This window comes from Callithrix jacchus, chromosome 3 (assembly GCF_049354715.1).
Source record: "Callithrix jacchus isolate 240 chromosome 3, calJac240_pri, whole genome shotgun sequence".
Taxonomy (NCBI): Eukaryota; Metazoa; Chordata; class Mammalia; order Primates; family Cebidae; genus Callithrix; species Callithrix jacchus.
This window is the reverse complement of record NC_133504.1, coordinates 94989366-95013485: the sequence shown is the minus strand read 5'-3', so window position 1 is coordinate 95013485 and position 24120 is coordinate 94989366. Positions and strand designations below refer to the sequence as shown.

The following is a 24120-nucleotide window of genomic DNA, read 5'->3' as shown; positions in this document are numbered from 1 at the left end:
AGAGTATAAGTCCAAGTGAATCAGACCTAAAACATAAGAAGCAATCCAGGCTAGTCAAATTTGGTGGATGTCTGTGGTTTTTGCCTTCCTGGAATGATGAAAGACATGTAACCCTTGGGTTTCTAGCCCATCATCTGCTAACAGAGCTCCTTACTGCCATGGGAACTCCCTTCCATCTGATTTTGGTAAGCATAGGACCAGTCTGGGTCCTGTACTCAACTGTGCTACTGAAAAACTCTTTCTTCACCAGTCCTGCTGTGAGTCTGGAGACATCTTAAGCCATTTATGTCGCCATGTGAAAGAAAGTTAACTTAGAATTGGAGAAAAACAGATTTTCAATACAATCACTAAGACCCTGCATACAGCTGCACCTAAAGTGGATATGCACCCTGAGTCTTAAGTTATGTGGGCCAATGATTTCCCTTTTGGCTTAAGCTAATTATTTTTTTTTTACTCTTAAAAATAAAAGAGTACTGATGGATACTTAAAGTAATTATTTTAAAGTCACCTTTAAAAGCTAGTATATGAATGCTATGTCATAACCTATAGGAAAATAAAAAGATAAGCCTTTCTACTTTTTAAAGCTTCTCCACTTCTTCCTGTTCTGAACACACAGGCTGTTTTCTCTACTCGGTTGTCTTGTCAAGAGGCACCCATTAAGTAATACAATATAATAAGACCATCTGATCCTGTTCCATTATACCAAAGCCTTCACACCACACCAGAAATGAAATATCATCCCATTCAAGTGCCATCCCAGAAACGGTTTCAGATTTTGTTTTGCAATAGGCTGGGATTCCATGGGAGGCTGAAGAGCTCACATTCCCAGTAAGGACAGGGCTAGGTGTAGTAGTATTCTCTCTGGGAGGTAAAGGCAGGGAGAGACCGATTATTGTAATGCATTTAGACTCAATGACAAGCAACTTTAAATACGATTACTAAGCCCCAAAGGTAGCCAGCAGAAGAACTGGGGTTAGGATCCAAGTCTGAAAAATTCTAACTTCTTTCCTTTCAGCAGCCTCTACCTTTCCCTCCCCTGCCAGTGATTGCTACAGCTATTATTATTATTCAGTAAGAACTACAGCTACTTTCTGGAATTCATCCTGTATCCAGCAGTCATGAAATCTATCCTTCCTCCACTCCAAGTAAATGGCAATCTCCTGTTCTTTAAAGGTATGCAACAAGTAAGAGGTTTAACAAGAATCCACCTAAAATCTTTATCTGTTCTGCTCCTGTAGAAGCACATTCCACTTCTCATTCATTTTCATTCATTTATTAACCGAACAGGTTGCTCACATCTTCCCTGGACCAGGTATTCTGGTAGGTGTTGAGAATAAGACATTGTTTCTATAGTCAACAATCTCATCATCCAGCATAGAAAGGAGACACATATGAAACAGATAAGTAAATAAAAATAAGCACAACATGTCGTGATATTAAAGGGAGGAGATCAGGGAAGGCTTCCTAGAGGAGGAGATTATGTACTAAGTTTGTTATTTTGATGCATCCAATTCTTGGGAAAATGAAACATGATACACAATAAAATTAATGGAGAGATAAGTAATGCAAATGAGTATGCGATTAGTTGGTGAATAAATGTTATAAACAATACTTATCATAAGAGTTCTGAGAAGCAAAGAAGGACTACAGTAATAGTAAACCATAATATATGCTTAGCACATATCATCTCTTTAATCAACCACTCATATAGATTTTAGGTTAAATTTGGATGAAGAAATTATGTCTTAGGTAAATTTCTTTGGTACAAGATTAAACAACTTCCATGTTAAAGATAGAATTCAGATATATGTCTTCTCATGCCTTTTGACTTGTAAGCCAATACTCTGGCTGCTATGTCTTGGTTGAACACTGAGAAGGATTCAATGAAAGAATCATTGAGACACTGGCAGAGAATGTACTTTGTTGCCCCAATCGTGATCTGAATCACAAAATTAAATTAACTATTAGATATGTTTAGAATCCCACTCAGAGACAGATTTCAAAACAACCCTACAATAAGAAATTATTTAATGGGCACAATATGCATTATTCAGGTGATGGCTAGCCTAAAAGCCCAGATATCACCACTACCCAATATATTCATGTAACGAAACTGCCCTTGTGCTCCTTATATTTATACAAACAAAAAAAAAATCCTACAATTCAAACATCAGCCAACTTTTCTCACCAGTGTGAGAATTTGAGATACTTCACTTCCTGCACTTCATTTCTTTTGCTTTTTCATAATTTCATTTAGTTTGCTGCTCTGAATGTCAATCATTTTTTAAGTTGGCTCCAAAAATGCTATGAAAACAAGTGAGAAGTTCATTCATTTACTCATTCATTCATTCAACACATATTTACCGAGCACTACTGCATGCCAGACACATAGTAATATTAGTAATAGTCTTAATAAATACTAAAGTGGATATGGATTCCAGAGGTTTCTCTCTGATTAAATAATCATTGGGATACCTAAAAGTGTTGCAAATATGGCAACTGGCCAAAGATCCCAAGAGAGCAATTGAAATACATAAATTTTAAATGGTAGTTTGAATTTAACAGTTGGGAGGTCACTTCTGACCCTTGAAACAAATGAATAGCCCATAAATTTATCTTTTTTAGGGCTCATTGAACAATGGAATTGGTGACTTAAATGTTCCACACTCATAGCAGGAACATTCAAAGCAGGAGTGACTAAGGAAATTGCATCCAGATTTGTTATTCCTGCAATAATGGAACTACCTCAACTACAAGAAACTCAAGTTTCACTTCCAAATCTCCCTGATATATGCATATACATAGAGATATATATATGTGTGTGTGAGTGTGTGTGTGTGTGCACGTGTGTGCATGTGTAGGCTGAATCACACTCTCCACCATCTCTTCAAGTTTTTCCCTCTTTAAAATCCTCTTCAAAGGTTACTCGTTATCACTTTCTCAAGATAAAGACTATGCTTCTAAGTTTTGAGCCGAGAACACTCTATAAAAATAATCTCTAGGTTTAAGGTGGCTAGTCAAGTGACCCCCAACTCTGTTTCCCCAAGATTAATTTTTCCATTTTTTTCCCAGATTTTCTTATACTTCTTACCAAACCCACTCTGGCACTGATGCCACCCACAACACACACACTCAACACACACACTCTTACATACACATACACACTCATATACAAACACACTCACATGCATACACACACATATTCACTCTCAAAACTCTTTTTGAAGAGGAGATGAAGGGCACTTTTTCTGAATATGTAATTTAAAGGAGAAAGATGCTTTGTTTTAGAATACACTGCTAGAGATAAAAAGATTATTATGAAACAGTATATAGAGAATGCTGCTATAAATAAAAATAAGATTGTGCTCCAAACTGTTAACAGTGTTTATCTCCGGGTGGTAAAATTATGCGTCGTTTTTTTATTTTTCCTTTCTGCTTCTTTATACCTGCCAAAGTTTTTAACAATGTACTTGTATTTCAGTTTCTTTTAAGAAAAACAAAATTAAATCATGGTTTGTTTGTTTAAAATCTCTTTTTCCAGGTTCCCCTAAACACAAGGCAGGCTGGAATTCTTTAAAGATTTTACTAAAGAAAAAGAAAAAATGTTGAAAGTTACAACAATCTTTTAAAAAGAGGTTTACAAGGTTTCCTGTCTCTGTCATAGTAACAGACACGTGTCTCAGCCCTGCCACCTTCCACATTCAGCTTTTCAAGGTTCTCTCTTGAAAAGAGAAGGTCTTCTTTTAGACCCCTAAAAGCATGATGTGGTGTCAGAGCACAGACACAGAGTCTAGACTCCTGGCTTCCCACCCCTGACATGTCTTCAGGGAGCATGGACATTGCCTACTTTCCATCGTCTGCCAGGGAACCCAGGGACACCATCACATTTTGCCAAGATCAAGAGCCTTTGTTTCCTTGCTGTACGTCAAGGGTCTCCCACTCAGTCCTTCCAGGGATAAAGTGTGGAGGGCATGCTGCTTCTTCAACTCAGGGCTGGGAAGATGCCACAAGAAATGAGCGCAACCTTCAAAGCCATGTCACCCACACATACAAGGACTGGCTGTGTCCATCACAGCCCCAATTATGTGACACTTCTTCAGCATGGTGGTTCTCCAAGCATGGTCCAGGGACGTCTGGGGGTTGTCCAGAACCTGCCAGAGTATATGTAAGCTCAAAATTTCTCTCAAAATAATATGAAGACTGCATTTTCATTTTCTACTATAGCTCTTTTACGTGTAAACAATGAAGTTTCCAGAGGCTACAGAAGGTGTGTCACAACTGACTGAATGGGGCAGCATATATGAGATTCAAATTGTCTTCTTTTAAGCCAGCTTTTGAAGGAATTTACAAAAATGTAAAACAATGCCATTCATCTTACTAATTTTTTGGTCATGGAAAATGTAGTTATTTTTCATTTTAAAATATTAGCATGGAATGAGTTTATTATTATGTTTATTAAATATTTTCAAGTTTTCCTAACATTAATTTCTATAATGGTATGTATTAATAGATTTAAATCATATATACCAAGGCTCTTTGGTATTATCAATAATTTTAAGAGTACAAGAGTTCCTGAAACCAAAAAGTTTGAGGATCTAGCACATAAGAATGACACACAGAGACCTTATATACCACTTCACTGAGGAGCTAGATGCTTCTAATCTAATGATATCCAATACCCTTCTCATCCTGGTTATCCTACAATTCCACAAGATTATTTCTACTGCTGCATTACCCATCAGTATGTCCTTCTTCTGCCCAAACTGCCCTCCTGCACACACACACCAAATAACAAAACAAAACAAAACAAAACAAAAAACCTTCAAAAGTACACATTTCTGGCCTGGCATAGTGGCTTACACCCGTAATCCTAGCACTTTGGGATGCCAAGGCAGGATGATCACTTGAGCCCAATAGTTCAAAACCAGCTTGGATGACAAAAAAATTTTTTTTTAATTGGCCAAGCATGATGGTGCACACCAGTAGTCCCAACTACTCAGGAGACTGAGCAGGAGGATCACTTGAGCCCAGAAGGTCAAGGTTGCAGTGAGTCATGATCATACCACTATAGTCCAGCCTGGGTGACAGAGCGAGATGCTATCTCAAAAAAAATGTACACATTTCTGCCAAGAGTCTAAAGTCCTAACACTTAAGAATCTCACTTACCTGTCTCTAATGTTCCTTTCCCCCTTAAGCATGCTCTAAATAGGTACATGAACACTCCATTCTAACCAAACAGTTATAATTGACCTTGTATTTTAACCTTCACTGTGACTTTGTATCTCCCATGACCCCTGCCTAGAATGCAATACACCCACCATCCAACAACCAACTCCTATCTGTCCTGCAAGGCCCATTTGGAATCTGTCTTCTCTGCCTAATATTGCTATACCCACCCCTTCTCCAGACCGGAGCCATTCCTGGTATCTATCTATTTAGTACTTAATGTGTGCTTCCATGTATTATTATATTCTCATGAAATGGATATTTCTTCAATAAGATCATAAAAATCTGCAGAAGATGAAGTTCTTCCTTTTTATATCTTTCTCAACCCCTAATAAGTCTTTGGACATGTAAGACATTCAATTTATAAACAATTGCTAATTTTGAAGATTAAGGAAGGGAAGTGAATGAAAGGAGATTACAAACTAACACATGGTGTTTGAATATAATTCTGAGAAATACAAATCAATAACCTGGGAGTCATCTACCAGAACCTCTGAGGAGGCAAATATTCCAGCCATAAGTTTTTCTTCTCATTCTATGAAACCTTCCTAGAAACAGCTCTGTGTGGCCCTGATGCTACAAATAAGCTAATCCTGACATCAGTGTTTCTATGTTACCTAGTGGAGAAAATCCCAGGCTAAATGAGAAGAAAAAAATTCCTGGAAAGTTCATAAACTAAAAGTAATAAAAACTTTATTTCAAGCCTGTAATCCCAGCACTTTGGGAGGCTGAGGCAGGTGGATCACGAGGTCAAGAGATCGAGACCATCCTGGTCAACATGGTGAAACCCCGTCTTTACTAAAAATACAAAAAATTAGCTGGGCATGGTGGCGCATGCCTGTAATCCTAGCTACTCAGGAGGCTGAGGCAGGAGAATTGCCTGAACCCAGGAGGCGAAGGTTGCGGTGAGCTGAGATTGCGCCATTGTACTCCAGCCTGGGTAACAAGAGCAAAACTCCGTCTCAAAAAAAAAAAAACAACTTTATTTCTATTTATGACCCATGGGTTAAATTTTAATGTATTATTACTTTTATGTTTTTTATGTGTCTAACTGGACCATGAATATGTATGAACGCCTATTCCATTTCCTCACCTCTCATTCATTCCTCAACCCATTGTGGTCTGGCTTCTATCCCCACCACTTCCTTTCTTATTGCTAAGGAGGAAGCTTCTTATTGCTAAATACAATGGGTGTTTCTCAGGTCTTGTCTCTCTGTTAATTGAAAATAAAAATGTATGATCTGCAACAAGAAAGGGAATTGCTGGTTCACATTAAATTAAATGAGGCATCTAGGTTGATGCATCTGCTGCCATTAAGCTAGCAGAATAGAGAGTTCATGTGTCCTTTAAGAGGATGCCGAGGAGAGAAAGGAATATTAATTTAGAAAGTTATGTTGGTTTAAAATAAATCATTAAAAATATATCAGTTAAAAAGGTTGAAGTTATTTATCAAGCATTTCATTCATTCAACAAATATTTCTTGAATATCACCTAAATGTCAGACTACCCGAGGTATGGGCATAGAATAGGCTTTCCAGGTCAGTCCAGTCCTTTGCCTCATGGACCATACAGACTATTGCAGGATCCATATTGAAACATATATAATTGCAGCATGGCCTGGTAATTGTGGAGATAGACTCCATGAATTTGGAGAGACAGAGGAATTAACCCACTCGGAAGTAATGGGACTGGAAAAAGCAGCACTGAAGGTGAAATGTAAAGGAAAAAGTAGAAATAGGGCTGGAGAAATATGAGTGTGGGGGCAGATGCTTCCGTGCCATAAATACCAGGTAGAGTTTAGAGTTTATTTTAACAGTAATGGGAAGTCATGTGAGGATGGTGACATGCACAGATTTGCATATTAAAGATTCAAGTTGCCTAGATGCAGTGGCTCACACCTGTAATCCCAGCACTTTGGAAGGCTGAGGCAGGCAGATTACCTGAGGTCAGGAGTTCAAGATGAGTCTGACCAATATGGTGAAACCTCATCTCTACTAAAAATACAAAAATTAGTTGGATGTACTGGTGGGCAACTCTAGTCCCAGCTACTCAGGAGGCTGAGACAGGAGAATTGCTTGAACCTGGGAGGAGGAGGTTGCAGTGAGCCAGGATCATGCCACTGTACTCCAGCCTAGGCGAAAGAGAGAGATTCCATCTACAAAACAAACAAACAAAAAAAAAAGGATTCAAGTCTGTGACCTCAGCTGTGGACCAAGCAGACCTAATAGACATCTACAGAACTCTCCACCCCAAATCAACAGAATATAGATTCTTCTCAGCACCACATCACACTTATTCTAAAACTGACCCCATTATTAGAAGTAACACACTCCTCAGCAAATACAAAAAAAAACGGAAATCATAACTAACAGTCTCTCAGACTACAGTACAATCATATTAGAAATTGGGATTAAGAAACTCACTCAAAACCACACAACTACATGGAAACTGAACAACCTGCTCCTGAATGACTACCAAATAAATAGTAAAATTAAGGCAGAAACAAATAAGTTTTTTGCAACCAATGAGAACAAAGACACAACATACCAGAATCTCTAAGACACAGCTAAAGCAGTGTTTAGAGAAAAATTTATAGCACTGAATGCTCACAGGAGAAAGCAGGAAAGATCTAAAATTGACACCCTAACATCACAATTAAAAGAACTAGAGAAGCAAGGGCCTACAAATTCAAAAGAAGACAAGAATTAACTAAGATCAGAGCAGAACTAAAGGAGATAGAGACACAAAAGACCCTTCAAAAAATCAATGAATCCAGGAGCTGATTTTTTGAAAAGATTAACAAAATAGACCACTAGCCAGACCAATAAAGAGGAAAGGAGAAAAGAATCAAATAGCCATAATAAAAAAAGTTTAAGGGGATATCACCACTGATCCAAAAGAAATATCAACTACCACCAGAGAATACTATAAACACCTCTACACAAATAAATAGAAAATTTAGAAGAAATGAATAAATTCCTGGACACATACACTCTCCCAAGACTAAACAAAGAATAAGGTGAATCCCTGACTAGACCAATAACAAGTTCTGAAATTGAGGCAGTAACTAATAGCCTACTAACCAAAAAAGCTCTGGACCAGACAGACTCACAGCCCAATTCTATCAGAGGTACAACAGGAACTGGTACCATTCCTTCTGAAACTATTCCAAACAATAGAAAAAGAGGGACTCCTCCCTAACTCATTTTATGAGGCCAGCATCATCCTGATACTAAAACCTGGCAGAGACAAATAAAGAAAGAAAATTTCAAGCTAATATCCCTGATAAACATCGATGCAAAAATCCTCAATAAAATACTGGCAAACTGAATCCTGCAGCATATCAAGCCAGCTTCATCCCTGGGATGCAAGGCTAGTTCAACACACACAAATCAATAAATGTAATCCATTATGTAAAGAGAACCAAAGACAAAAACCATGATTACCTCAATAGACGCAGAAAAACCCTTTGATAAAATTCAACCCCTTTCATGCTAAAAACTCTCAATAAACTAGATATTGATGGAATGTATCTCAAAATAATAAGAGCTATTTATGACAAACCCACAGCCAATATCATACTGAATGGGAAAAAGATGGAAGCATTTCTTTGAAAACCGGCACAAGACAAGGATGCCCTCTCTCACCATTCCTATTCAATACTGTATTGGAAGTTCTGGGCAATCAGGCAAGAGAAAGAAATAAAGCGTAATTCAAATAGGAAGAGAGGAAATCAAATTGTCTCTGCTTACAAATTACGTGATTGTATATTGTTGAGATTCACTCAGCGTGGTTGACAAAATATTAAGGGAAATATTAGGGAAAGTTATAAGATTATAGTTTCAAACCTTTCAGAAGTCTGAAAGGTTTTCATCAACTTGTATAATGGAACAGGCTGAAGGCAGCCAGTTCTGACCTTAGAGCATTAGGTCATAGGGTGAAGATTAGGGATAACAGAAGCTTCCCCAGTTAAGTCTGTTTACCCCACATTCCTTTGTTTCTACTCTAACTACTTGTTTACTCATATAAACTTTGTGTCAGATGGTCCTTTCAGGGGGGATAAAGGGGGATTACCTGTTAATGGTGTTTACTCTGGACCCCATAACCAAAGCTTTTATCATTCACAAAACAACTCTTTTAACCATGTTAATTGTCCATAAACATGTTGACTTAGAACCTCTGTAATTAAATCTATACTGAATAAATGTGGGGAAGAACAGTGATAGGGGTCCAGTAGCAGCAATTGCCCTCTGACAGCAGCTGACAACCTCCTTATCCCACTCATTCACTGGTATCGGTGTGTGAGAGTATTCTATTCATCCATCACAGAGTCAGAATTTGCAGGCCAGACCCCCACAGGTGGTGATCAACGTGTCAGTATATTTAGAAAACCACATCATCTCAGCCCAAAATCTCCTTAAGCTGACAAGCAGTTTCAGCAAAGTCTCAGGATACAAAATCAATGTGCAAAAATCACAAGCATTCCTATACACCAATAATACACAGAGAGCCAAATCATGAGTGAACTCTCATTCACAATTGCTACAAAGAGAATAAAATACCTAGGAATATACTTGCAAGGGGTGTAAAGGACCTCTTCAAGGAGCACTACAAACTGCTGAAGAAACTAAGAGAGGACACAAAGAAACAGAAATAGAAAAATATTCCATGCTTATGGAGAGGAATAATCAATGTCGTGCAAATGGCCATATTTTCCAAAGTAATTTATGGATTCAATGATATCCCCTCAAGCTACCATTGACTTTCTTCACAGATAGAAAAAACTACTCTTAATTTCATATAGAACCAAAAAAAAAGAGCCCTTATAGCCAAGACAATCCTAAGCAAAAAGAACAAAGCTGGAGGCATCACACTACCGACTTTGAACTATACTACAAGTCTACAATAAACAAAACACCATGGTATTGGTACCAAAACATATATATAGACCAAAAGAACAGAACAGAGGCCTCAGAAATAACACCACACATCTACAACCATCTGATCTTCGACAAACCTGACCAAAGCCAACAATAGGGAAAGGATTCCCTATTTAATAAATGTTGTTGGGAAAACTGGCTAGCCCTATGCAGAAAACTGAAACTGGACCCCTTTCTTACACCTTATACAAAAATTAACTCAAGATTAAAGACTTAAATGTAAGACCTAAAACCATAAAAGATCTAGAAGAAAACCCAGTCAAAACTTTCAGGATGTAGGCATAGGCAAAGACTTCATGACTAAAACACCAAAAGCATTCAAAAGCATTTGCAACAAAAGCCAAAATTGACAAATAGAATTTAATTAAACTAAAGAGCTTCTGCACAGCAAAAGAAACGATCATCAGAGTGAACAGGCAACCTACAGAATGGGAGAGAATTGTTGCAATCTATTGACAAAATGCTAATATCCAGAATCTACAAGGAACTTGAAAAAATTCACAAGAAATAAACAACCCCATCAAAAAGTGGGCAAAGGACATGAACTGACACTTCTCAAAAGACATTTATGTAGCCAACAAACATGAAAAAAAGCTCATCATCACTGGTCATCAGAAAAATGCAAATCAAAACCACAATGAGATACTATCTCACACCAGTCAGAATGGCGATTAGTAAAAAGCAAACAACAGATGCTGGAGAGGATGTGGAGAAATAGGAACACTTTTACACTGTTGGTGGGGGTATAAATCAGTTTAACCCTTGTGGAAGACAGTGTGGTAATTTCTCAAGGATCTAGAACCAGAAATACCATTTGACCCAGCAATCCCATTACTGGGTATATACCCAAAGGATTATAAATCATTCTACTATAAAGACACATGCAAATGTATGTTTACTGCACCAACACAATAGCAAAGACTTAGAACCAACCCAAATGCCCATCAACGATAGACTAGATAAAGAAAATGTGGCACATATACACCATGGAATATTATGCAGCTATTAAATAGGATGAGTTCATGTCCTCTGCAGAGATATGGAAGAAGCTAGAAACCATAATTCTCAGCAAACTAACACAGGAACAGAAAACTGAACACCACCTAACACCCCTCATAGTGGGAGCTGAACAATGAGAACACATGGACACAGGGAGGGGAACATCACACACCAGGGCCTGTCATGGGGTGGGGGTTAGGGGAGGGGTAGCATTAGGAGAAATACCTAATGTAGATGATGGGTTGATGGGTGCAGCAAACCACCATGGCCCCTATGTAACAAACCTGCACATTCTTCACATGTATCCCACAACTTAAAGTATAATTTAAAAAAAAATCAAGTCTGGCAGAAATGCAGAAGAAAGAGAGACATGAGGCAGGACTGGATGCAGAGGGCAACAGCAGTAACAGAGTGGATGTGTATTAAATACTTACAGCCTGCCAGGCACAGGACAGAGTGACCAGATATATTATCTGATTTCATCTCCACTACAATCCCATAAGGTAGGTACAATTTTCTCCATTACACAAAAGAGGATTTGGGAGCTTCAAAAGATTAACTAAAAGATATTTAGAAGTTATTATGACAAGATTTATGTGCATTTAATATAGGAAGGGGAAAGAAAAAGGGAGGAGTCAATATTAATATCCAGTTTCTCAGTTTAGTTCAGTGAGTAGATGCTGATACCTATCACTAAGATGGGCAAAACAGGAATATCAAAAGGCTTTGATGGAGAAAGAGATGGAGTTAGAGATGCAGTTGATGGATTTTGTCTGAGACAGGTTTAGACCTGCTGAATTGGGGAAAAGAAAGGAGTTAGACATCATCGTCGGTTGGATGTGCAAGGCTGAATCTCAAGAAAGAAATCTGAAGGGAGCCAAGTCACATAGAAAGCATCTACAGATAGATAACCATAGACATATGAGTCATTGAAGATATACAGAAAGGGTGTGTGAAATCAAAAGAAAAGAGGCTTGAGATGGAAACCTGAGGAGCACTAATATTCAAAGAATGAGCAGAGGAAACTGAAAAGCAGCAACAAGAGAAGTATGAAAAACATGGCACAAACAGCTGCAAACAAGGAAAGGATGTGTTTCAAGTAGGAGGTAATCAACACCAACAAAATTATGGAGTGGTGAGGCCTGAGAAGCACCCACTATAGCTCACAGTAAGGAGGTTCCACATGACTTGGTATAGAATAATTTCAAGCAAGTGGTGGGGACAGGAAAAAGCCAGGGCCAATGGTTTGAGTACTGAATGAGAGGTGAGAAAATGGAACATGCATTCGTACCTTTCTGTGGTCCAGTTATACACAGAAAACGATGCACAAAGATCATGGAATATTCACGGGAGTCAGAGCACAGTGGCTTTGCTAATACCACATCAGATAAAAATTGGCCCAAGGAAAAAGAACTGAGGACTCAAAACTGGAATGTCTGGTCTCCTCGACAAATCTGGGCACTTTGTCTAAATTTTACCAAATGACTTATTCGTATCTCAGTTTCTGGGAGAAATGATATGTCCTAATTTTCTCATAATATTATTTTGAGTATCAAATGTCAACTGTCATGAAATAACTTTGCAAGGTTGAAAACTAGTTTGCAGAGGAAGTAATAATGAGTTTTAGAGCCAGCCCTGATTATTCCAAGTACAACTTTAACAAGGGAAAGAAAAGACTTTTTTTTTCCTTTTTTTACTCAAACAAGAGGGGAACATCAGCAGAGAATATCTTCCTGCTTCAAATACATAATTGTACGGTTTCCAGTGGCTTCAAAAAATGGCATCCATTCTACCTTGACATCTAGGCCCTTGGATGACATAAGAGGCACTTGGCTTTTTGGAAAATAAGTCCCTCTGTGGGATGATATGCTTCAGCATGAGATGCACAGTGGAAAATGCATTGGTTATAGGATCCACTCACCCTAGAATGGAATCTTTTCTCTGCCACTATGAGTCCAAATTTCTACTGATTTAAAGTGAGGTATTTAACCTACATAAGGTTGAGTTTGCTCAAGGGAATAACAAGAGTATTTACCCCATTGGATCAGGATGATTAACAGAATGGTGTATAAGGAAGAACTGAGCAGGATACCTGGAATACAGAAGTCCTCCATAATTGTTAGCAAATATGCTTAGTGGGGCAGGACCTGTTTCCTCTGCCACGGTACAGGCCCTGCCCAAAACATTTACTTAAACCATGTTCATCCCAAGACTAGAGACAGAGCCAGTGTCTAGCTGTGCATGCTAATATGTATAGGTGAAGTAACCAAACAATAGACTTGTGTTCCGGGAACTCTGCTCCTGAAGAAAACTGTAGATCATCATGATTTCATATTGAAACTCGATTACCTGGTACCATCATAGCATAGATCTCTTAACATAAGTGTGTTTTATAGAACATATGACAAATATTTCTATAAAGCAGGATCTTTTGCCAAATTCAGAACTGGCCTACTAATTTTACTGTTCACTTTTCATCTGAAGTTTGGGCTGTTTCCTTGCCCTAAAGAGCTACATCTTTCCCTTCTCCCAGTTAGACTAAAATGGTTCTCATTCTCTTGCCTGCTTTCTATCCAACATGGTTTAGCTAAACACAGAGGGTCCTGGATTCTTTGGCTTACAAAACCCATATAGAGATTCATACAGATTTAGAAGTAGATATCAATTTAAAACCACAATTCTATCCATTTCTGGAAGTATAATATGGTTCCCCAAACATTCACATTTCAGTGGTGATGCCAATTTGGGGCAATAATAATAAAACAGAGCCTACTCCTAAATAAAGCATCAGAAGTCCTCTGTATGGGAGGTAATAATTTCAATGCATATTGAAGTACTCAAATTATTTTATTAGTCTCTACATCCAAGATTTACATTACTACCAGTGTTTGGTGAAAGGGAAGTGGAGGTAAACCACAAAAGCCTTCCTCAAGGTGAGTCACCATGGAAACCAAGACTGAAATCAAAGTCACTGGACTTATGTCTCACTGGTCTTTTTATTTCATTAATTCTTGCTGTCTTTTTATAGCTGTGCTTTCTTCTTCAAGTAGACAGACCCTTGGGTGTTCAGATCTTCAATGAAAGACAATGTTGTTAAGGATAATGTAGCTGTATCAAGTAACATAGTATTATGATGATAATAGCTATGTTTTGAGCACATGATTTGAGCCAGACACAATGCTAAGTATTTTACATAAATTGTCTTTATATTATTGGAAGCAATATAGGTAAGAAAAAAGTCTCATATTTTTATTGAGTTGGCATATGTAACATACTAAATATATGAGTGCCCAAAATATATTAAATATTCAGCAAACGTTAATATTGTTCTCATTTTCTAGTCCAAAAAAAAATCCTATTAATAAGGTTCTTTTTTTTTTCAATTCACAGATGTGAAAACTAAGGATTACGAAAAGAGGTTAAGTTACTTGCCTGTGATTTTTCAGGTGGTAAGCAAGAGAATTAGAATTTCAGCCCAAGCTTGCCTGACTCCAGAAGCCAAATTGTAAACCATTATGTTGTATTCTCTAAGGTAGTTAGAGGTCTAAGGAGCTCACCAAATAAATTGGCTACAATTATGGATTATTTTTTAATTAGGTTCACAGAACTAAAGACTTAGAGGCATTATCAATACTCACTTGATTTTTTTCTCTAGCTATTCAATTCATTATTTTTAAAAAAGTCAAGGGTTTTATTTGGCCTTGGAAGGCATAATGCTACATTTCAGGTTCACCTTTAATCTATACTCACAGATTTTTGTTTTTATACTCCTTAAACTTCAGGCCAAGAAAAACAACAGAGTATCTTTAGAAAGAGACGGAAGCCAAATTAAACAAGGCTCCACTCTTAAGGTTTCTATGCTCCCAAATCCTATCAACACAAAGGTAATTCAGTGAAAGTTTCATTTCTTTATAAAATAACTCTCAAGACTAACCCATTTGTCTAATGAAACAGACAACTGGAAATAGTTTGAGAATAAATTAATTAGTTTCAACTACAAACAGGAATGTACTATTATATAGGGTTGAAAATGGGAGAATTCTGAAAACTACATAGTTTTTTAGATAATCTAGAATTTAGTAACATTCTTTTCCTAAAATAAATTGCATTCTAAATGACCCTAATACTAGCTCTTTGCACTTCGTAATGTGTACATCACTTGAGCAAACACCAGTTGGAATACAAGTAACTTACAAACCCATCACCAACCACATTAAACTGCCTTCATTAGGGGTTGCTTTTCTTTTCCTGAGGAACATTAATCCTTTTCAACTTCAGGCCTTATTTTCCATTTCTATTTATATTCCTATTTTTCTCCCCCAACCCCCACTACCACCAAAAGAAATTCATTTTTCTCTTAAAAAGAATCAAAAGTATATTAAACTTAAAGAAAACACTTTTAAATAACAGTATGGTTGAAAAGTAATGGGATTTTATGATTAGGAAGCAGAAAACTAAGTCACTAACCCCTCAGTATCTCCCAAGATAAAAATAAACCGTGGAAAGCATAACAGCTGCAACTCTCCCAACCAGATGAGAGAACGTCCCTAGAAAACATCCCTAGAGAGAAACAACGATCTATCCCAATTAAGGAGAGTTCAGCTGATTAACTGTGTGAGAAAGCTCAAACTGCCTCCTAGCAGCACTGTCTTACCTATATAGTTAAGAGTCAGTGATTCTGTTGAAGTACTCAGTTCACCTGCTATTCCCTGCTTGCTTCAACTCATTCCCCAACACCTACACACAAACCACGTTCTCCAGTGTTCTGCAGTTCAGAATGCAATTGCTTCAGAGGCATCGTAAGGGAAGATTTCCATTCTAAACTGCCAGAAGAGACAGTGGATTCATTGGCAGAAAAATTTTAGCATAAAAATGAGAAATGGATGGAAAAGTTTCACACTAGACACATCTGAAGTCTATTCCTAGGAGAAAGTAATATTGTTGCTCAAAATATAGTCCCTTAAAAAAATTCATTATATATGAAAGAATAAAAGAAAAATTCATGATCTAAAAAAGAATTCATGTAATTCACATAAAAATTCATCACATTTGGAACAAGCAAGAGTTCCATCAATAATTTTTTTAAAAAACCAAACCAGATAAGCAGAATTGACTTACTTGTAACTTTTTCAACACCCCCCCCAGCAATAAAAATCCCTCACCTTTCTAAACTACTAGCAAACCCTTTCTAGCATCCAGGTGACAATCATATATGGCCTTGTAATATGTTTTACAACATCTGCTTTGGTGGTTACTGCAGCTTTGCCTTGCATATTAACTTTTCACAAGTTTCCATCTTTTTTTCTTAAGTATAAGGTTTCTGAGGAGCAAGACAAGTCATCATCATTGTACCCTCTGCAGCTCTAGTACCACTTCCTTATGTGACTAATGTCACATTAGTCATTAGCAATGTAGCCAGATAAGCAGTGGATGACTAGTAACTTCTGTCCGTGGTTCAAAATCTGAGGTCACTGTTGCTCTAGTTAGAGAAAGTATGGTTTTCTAGATTGTAATTCAAAATATGCACTATAGCACAGTTTGTAAAAGTGCCTCAGGTTCTCCCACTAAGTTCATGACGTTGGTCCAGTTACTTAACCTCTCTGTGCCACATTTTTCTTATGCATAACATGAAGATAATAATGGGAACTTTATCATAGGATTGGTGTGAGTATGAAATGTGATAATACAAATAAATTGGCTAAGAGAGTCATGCCAAATAGTAAAAGATAAATAAATTCTAGTTATAATTATTATATTACATATAAAAGGGTTCATGTGACTCCCAGGATAGTGGGTAAAGATGTGATTTTGGAAGTTAGATATGAAAGAAATGAAATGGATCCATTTTCCTAATGGATCCAAATCACACCTGGCATCAAGGAAAACCAAGCCCTTGACATCACAGTCAAATGAATTATGAATGTCCCTCACTTCCCCAAAGCCTTGAAATGTACACAATCAACTTATGTGAGAGTGATCTAATAGATCAGAATGGGGCCATTGTCTTGGAGGACTCTTGACAAGAGACCCAGGTAACCTCATCCTCTGTCCTGCCCTTCCAGTTTCTCACCTGAACAAGCAGGTTAGAAGGCATTCCTAGAAGGTTTACCCCCACCACTTCCCAGCACATAAAAAGAAAAGAAAGAACAAGTGTTCTTTATCTCTTCTGTTCACAGTCAGTGCTTCCCAGAAACGCCCTCATCTAACCCATCATTACCCCCACCCCAGGAAAAAGTGCAGTAGATGACAACAGGCAATGCAAACAACACGTTTGCAGTATCCACACACATACATACACTCCTGTTTGCTACATACCACTATCCTGGCTACATACCACCAGAAATCAGTAAATCATTGCTGGCTGTGACATCCCAGAAAGACCATCCATTGATATAAGCCCAGAGTTACTCTTTCTCTCTCTTTCATCACAGGGCCAGAAGATAATGAAGGAAGAAATCTATCAATACTTAAATAAATAACCATTACAGGCAGAAGGTGGAAATAGAAAAGGCTTATCTTTGGGGCCTTTTGCATACTCTTCAGCCATGCCTCCTCTTCTGGAAGGCTCTGGAAGCAGAGGCTTTGTATTACTTTCTGATTTTCTCCAGATTTAAGTGGTCTTTACCAATCTCACTTAAGTGATCTCACGCAATCCACTGCAGATGGCACCTTAGAAACCCCCCTTTGACCCACTCCAATACATTCCACACTTCCAGGTAGATTAATTTTCTGAAAACACAAGTCTTATCTTACTTTAGTTTTTAAACAATTTATTCCTAGTGTTCCTTTGTTGGAACACTAAGAATGCGGGAGTTATTTATATCCCACTGCTCAAGATCATTGCCAAGGTCTGATTGCAAAAATTCAAAAAACCGCAACCTCAGGCATAAACGGGCTAGTTCCTTAATCAGACATATCACTGTATTATGCATTATAATTATGTGTGCATATGTCATATCTCTTCCAGTAGACTGTAAAGTCATGTGAGAGCTCAAATTATCATACTCATCTTAAATAATTTTCACCTATTTATTCAAAAAAATTCTAACAGATACATATTATAAACCAGGTACTATACTACTCCCTAGAAAGGAGTCAGACCATGCCCTTCAACTTGTTAGAAATCTTTTGGAGGGTAGAGGGAGGCATCAGGGGTTATAGCCACATAAGCAGAAAACTGTAATACATATAAAATAATTTACATGGTATAATATAATTGCAATATATAATATGTCATAATTGCAGAGGCACCAAGAAATATAGGATTGCATTGAAGGGACTTCTACTATACTCTTGAGAAGATCAAGAAAGGCTTCTCAGAAGAATTAATGTCTAAACTGATACCAGAGTATAATCAAGTGTTTCTAGAGAACCAGACATTATAAATAGTCCATTAAAATTGGAACTGTGGCAAAGGATAAGGCTTAAGAAACATACAGGGATCAAATCATAAAAGGACATTAAAGCCACTATAAGTGTTTGAAGTTTATCTAAAAGGCACTGAATTGTTTTAACAGGATGAGTGATATGATCAGATTTGTATTTTAAAATAACCACTCTACTTAGAGTGCAGCAATCATTCAAAATGTCTGTTGAACACATGAATAGTTAGGTGACATCAGGACAGTAAAAAATATTTCAGGAATCCAGAAAAATAGAGAAATCAGTAAATCATTGCTGGCTGTGATACCCCAGAAAGGTTATTTTGAAGTTTAACTGGGCTTAAGAAAGTAGGTTTTCAAAGGGCAATTCAAGGAGAAGAACATTCCAGTCAAAGGCAGGAAGGGTCCAAGAAAGATAATGAGCTAAGAAATGGTTGAGCAAAAGCATATGGAATCCATAGAACAGTGAGTAGTTTAGTTTAGTAGGTGCTAGGTCTGGAGAGGAAGGTTGATACAGGGAGATCAAGGCCTTAAATGTCAGCCTCAAGATTTAGTTTGCCAGCTAAGAGACAGTTCATGGAGGCTTTTTGAAAGAAAGAGTGTTGCTTTGGGAAGACTGAATATGAATTGAAAAAGGTTAAAAACATAATCTGGCAGCCAGGTAAGAGTAGAAATGTGAGAAGAAAAAACTACATGCAATGCAGGAGATAGGCCGCAAGACATATATCAAAAAATATGTATCAAAAGAAGAAAGAGGTAGGAGAGAGAAGCAGAAGTGTGAGGTTGAGGGACAGCATGAAATAAAGGCCCTCCCTGCTTCAACCTGCCATACCCACTCCCACATTCCAGCACCCTCAATGACCCTCCTTGGGAGACTCTGAATGGAGGTATTTCTAGCAGCTCAGTGTGATAATTTAGAAAATAGGATCTTCCTTTTTAACAGGCTGTTTAATCACTATCTACACATAAGAACTTAAAAATACAGTGTTTGAAAACAGGAAATGAGGAAAAGAAATATTTGCAGAATGAGAAAGGAACTTCTGAACAAACAAAGTCAGCACTGAGGCCATTATTAAATGTCCTACATTAATAACCAGGGAAATCCAGATATGTGGGGCTTCCCTGTGTATTCTAGGAACTCCCCTCAATAGATCAGGCCTTTATCCAGAAATGAGGGCTCCAGAGACCCATTTGGCTAAAAGGGCTCCCTCCTCTTCGTTGTTTGGGTCACTACTTCTACCTAACTTTGTACTGTCAGTCCCTATAAGATGTAAAGCCATTGGCTCAATTGGTCTACTGTCTACAATTTGAACTCAGGTCTCTTCGATATCCCAAAGCAACAAGTTAATTTAACAGTACTTAAGGATGCAGAAGAAAAATATTTAGAAAACCTTCCAAAATTACCTAACAAATCTCCAGAGTTCATTAGTCTATTACCTGAGAAAAGCTGACCTAATAAATATCACAGTCCTCAACCAAAAGACCAGTGTTATTTAAAAACTAGGTCTTGTAGAAGATTCAATAAATTCCTGGACCCTGTAAACAAATTTTAGTCTCTTAGCCTTTTTAAAAGTCAAAAACCAAGTGTCTCACAATAGACATATGCACTGTTTATTCTATCTAGCCTGTGAGGAAACTGAAGTTGTATTCCTTACAGTGTATAAACATTAATGACCCTAATATTTTACTCCAGATTGGATGGTTTCACAGTGGAGCATACATAATGCTCAAGTCCATCAATTACCAGCAAATCAATAGATTCTTTTGGATTAGCATTTCATTTGTCATTATTTAACCAATGATTATTGTTTTCATTCAGACTTTTTAGAACATCAGGCTGGGTGCAGTGGCTCACATCTGTAATCCCAGCACTTTGGGAGGCCAAGGCGGGTGGATCACCTGAGGTCGGGAGTTCAAGACCAGCCTGACCAACATGGAGAAACCCTGTCTCTACTAAAAATACAAAATTAGCCAGATGTGGTGGTGTACCTCTGTAATCCCAGCTACTCTGGAGGCTGAGACAAGAGAATCAATCACTTGAACACAGGAGGCAGAGTTTGCGGTGAGCCGAGATTGCCCCATTGCACTCCAGCTTGGGCAACAAGAGTAAAACTCTCAAAATAATAAAAAATTAAAAAATTAAAAGAAAGGGAGAGAACATCAGAAAGATGTTTATTATGCTGATTAAGTGGTAAATCTTCCTTTTATTTCCTAGGTAATTATAGGCTTCTTCCTGTCCCTTTTTGATGCCTGCAGAGTTCATAATAGGGCAGTTAAATATGCAAACATAAGAATAAGAAATAAGGTGTCGAGATACATATAATTTTACCTATTGAGACATCCTACCTGCGAATAAACAGAGAATCATATTACTGATACACTTAACTGATTTTCCTAAATAATTTAGGAATGTTTTCTAACATCTTTGCGAAGGTGGTGTGGGAGGTATTTAGCCCTTTTAAAATTCATCAACACCTCCAGACTCTGCAAGATAAGGAGATCATGCAAGTCAAAACAATGTGTGGGCTACAGATATGCAGCTTCAAGTCAATCCTCTAAGCTTCTTTCCAAGCACAAGACCATACTTACCTGGAAATACTGGAGTCAGATCAGCAGTTTCCCCTATTTGATAAGAAAAGAATGCAACTAGCCAGCAAACACTTTACTTTCTTAAATATATAATTTCGTAGACATTACCCCAGATATAATACCATGGCCAGAACTGGAATTATAGACAGTTTACTAAAGAACATGTATAAGAGGACCAGAAAACCCTTCTAGGTCAAAGAGAGACCACCTCTGATATGCCATGGCATCAGAAAGCTCTACTTTTTCTTAAGAACCATATATTTTAATTGAGATAAACTATTCCTAACAAAAAGAATATCAATCTACCTATAAGGTTATTAACGTGGAATGTATTTGATTACAGTTTCCTTAACTCTAATCTAAAGTCATATTAGGAATTTTCCAAGAGCAGAGTATAGTATGCAGCATTTCCCAAACATTTTGGACCCCTAAAACTTCTTGTAACAAACTAACATTGTCCAAAAATGACAAACAATATGGAAAATACTGTATCCTGCTCTCCAATATCAGTTGTCAATGGGACAGGAGTAGAAGGAAAAAAAATCAAAGCACTGAGTTAACTAAGTTTTTAAAAGAGAGAGAGCAGTTTTGGAAGGATGCAGAAAGTACACTTTGTCTCCTCACAATTTTAAGAACTACCCAATCATAGAATATTTATTAGAGAAATAATTAGCAATAACTTGATTTTATGTTTACCAACAGGTATGATCTTTACTTGCTTCTAGGAAGTTCAAAGCCGTTCTTAAACCCAAAGTATTTCCAAATGCCTAGTAGTACCCTATTTATGTACTGAAAATATTTTTTAATCATTTTGGATAAATAATAGAATCAAAGACTTGACCTGACATATGACAAGGAACTAACAATGTAAGCCTAGTCTACCAACATCTGGATGACCAAATTCGAATCTTGGTCTCCAGGCCTCCCAGTTTCAGCCCTGAATGCCTCACGTAATGTACACAGGAGCCAGAACTACATTACATCTCCTTTTCAGATGGCACTGGTTACCCACCAGGCAACTGTTAACCAGGGTAGCATGTGATAATCTTCCCAGCTAACCTTGTACGAAGTGTGTGAGCTGTTATCTTTCTGGGAAGATTTAAGTAACTCATTCCTATCTAAAAAGCATCTCTTAAGGTAGCGTCACACCTTCAACTACTTCATAAACTTTTCTATAAAATCTTATAACCTCCAGAGTCTGACCTCTCAGTTCATCAGGCGTAAAACTGAGGTTTCTAGCTGCCAAATCCCTGAACAACACTCACCTTTTAACCCTTTAGCCTCGTCTAGTGAAAAGCGTCACGAGTTACCGCCCTCTACTTGAGAAATACAAGATGATTCTTTCTCCTGCACTTTTTCCAAATAAAAACGGCTCATATACAAAGTGAAGTCTAAGGACACCCACAGTACAGAGGGCCACCCGGGCCTGGCGGCCTTACCTGGTTGAAGTGCAGCTGGCCAGGCTCCGGGGCGCCCACGCGGGAGGCGGCTCCCATCTGCTCCAGCAGGTGCTGTAGCTGCACCGCCGACAGGCTCCGATTCGCGCCGAACACGCTCAGCACATCCTCGCTGAAGGAGAGTCCCGGCTCCTCCGCCACTCCTCCGAGGCCGGCGGCCGCCAGCAGCAGGAGCCCGGCCACCGCCCGGCCCGGGGCCATCCTGGCCTGGGCTTCCCCTTGAGGGCCAGCGACTGGCTGCCGCGCAGAGGGACGCGCGCGGGCGCACTGGCGACCGTGCCCAAGGGATCGAGCGTCAGTGCTCGGCGCTGCTCCGAGTCAGAGGTGGCGCGGGGCGCCCCTGGTTCTCCGACGCCTTCGAGAGAACAGGAGCTCGCGACCTGCGGGGCATTGAAGTGGCAGCGTAGCCGCGGGGAGCGATAGGCGGAGTGGGCCCCCCTGGCCTCCTGCAGAGCCTGAGATAAAGAGGACAAAGGGGGACAGAGATAAAGGCCACCAGGGCACCGGCCGGCCGGCTCCAGAAACGCTGCGTGGCAGTAGCCCTGAAACGCCCGGCCGGGCATGGGGTCAGCCGCCCGGGAGCCGGGTTTGCAAACGCCCCAGGATTTGCGTACATATGCTCCTACCGTATATAAAGACCCAAACCACGCCACTTCTTAGGAGAAACTAAAACCGCACTAACTGTAGAACTCCACCTCCTCTTCCTGTCTCTGCTTTATTCTCTCCGCCGCAAACTTGGAAGAGGTGAGACGTGCGGTCCCCCAAGTAGCTGCATTAAAGGGCTCTTCCGGAGTCCTGGGGTTTGCGCGTCTGAACGGGACCCTCCCTCTCCCGGGATCTCTCCTCTGGGCTTGGCAAGTTAATCGAAAGGACTCGCTGGCCTCTCACCTCTCCTATCAGTTTGTTTCTGTTTGTCTCTGCGTCTTTCTCTCTGCGTGTCAAACGTGAGACTCGGTGTCTGGATCTCTCTCTTTCTCTCTCCCGCCCCCACAGTGCCTTTATCTCTGACAGTTCCGCAGTGAAACTCCGCGGTCAGCTTCGGCGCCCTTTACAGATAAGGGGCGGAGGGATGTTTCCCCGCCTCCGTAGCACGTGGTGACCCATTTCCCCAGTCTGCACTCCCGCGCGCGTCCACGGCGGGGCGCAGGACCGCCAGCCTTCCCTCCGCCTACGCTGCTCATTCCCAGCATCAGCCGTGCCTTCTTCCCCACCCTCACCCCTGAGGGTTACCTGATGCCACCTCTGTATCTAACTCCTCTCTGGTCTCGGGAAAGCATGCACCTTTTTGTGACCTTCATGAAACCAGCTTCCTGAAATGGAGCCTGGACACCCTTGTATTGTCTACATGATTAACAGGAATTGCTTTTTTGTCTCACTTCTTAAAACCAGAGAAGAAAGAGGAAATCCAACGGTAGCGGTCCTGGGCTAGCTGAGCCAGCACTGCCCAAGCCGGCCCTTCCTGGCGGGATATCCGCAGATCAGAGGAATGTTTGTTTGTTCAGATGGAGGCTCAAGAAAAGCTGACTT

General features: G+C 39.1%; 1 protein-coding gene across 2 annotated transcripts in view; it reads right to left on the bottom strand.

Annotated features, from left to right (window-relative positions):
* SLC39A8 (solute carrier family 39 member 8) overlaps positions 1-23623 on the bottom strand; it is an 81154-nt gene extending 57531 nt beyond the window's left edge. Inside the window, exons 1-2 of one of the 2 annotated variants that reach the window (XM_035293234.3) lie at positions 23482-23623; positions 22576-23048 (exon numbers count right to left, since the gene is read on the bottom strand). In XM_035293234.3, coding sequence (XP_035149125.1) covers positions 22576-22794 — 219 coding nt within the window. In that variant the 5' untranslated portion in view covers positions 22795-23048; positions 23482-23623. The remainder of the gene's footprint in view (positions 1-22575; positions 23049-23481) is intronic. The other variant, XM_054253118.2, reaches the window with a different exon arrangement.
* Positions 23624-24120: the final 497 nt, after the last annotated feature.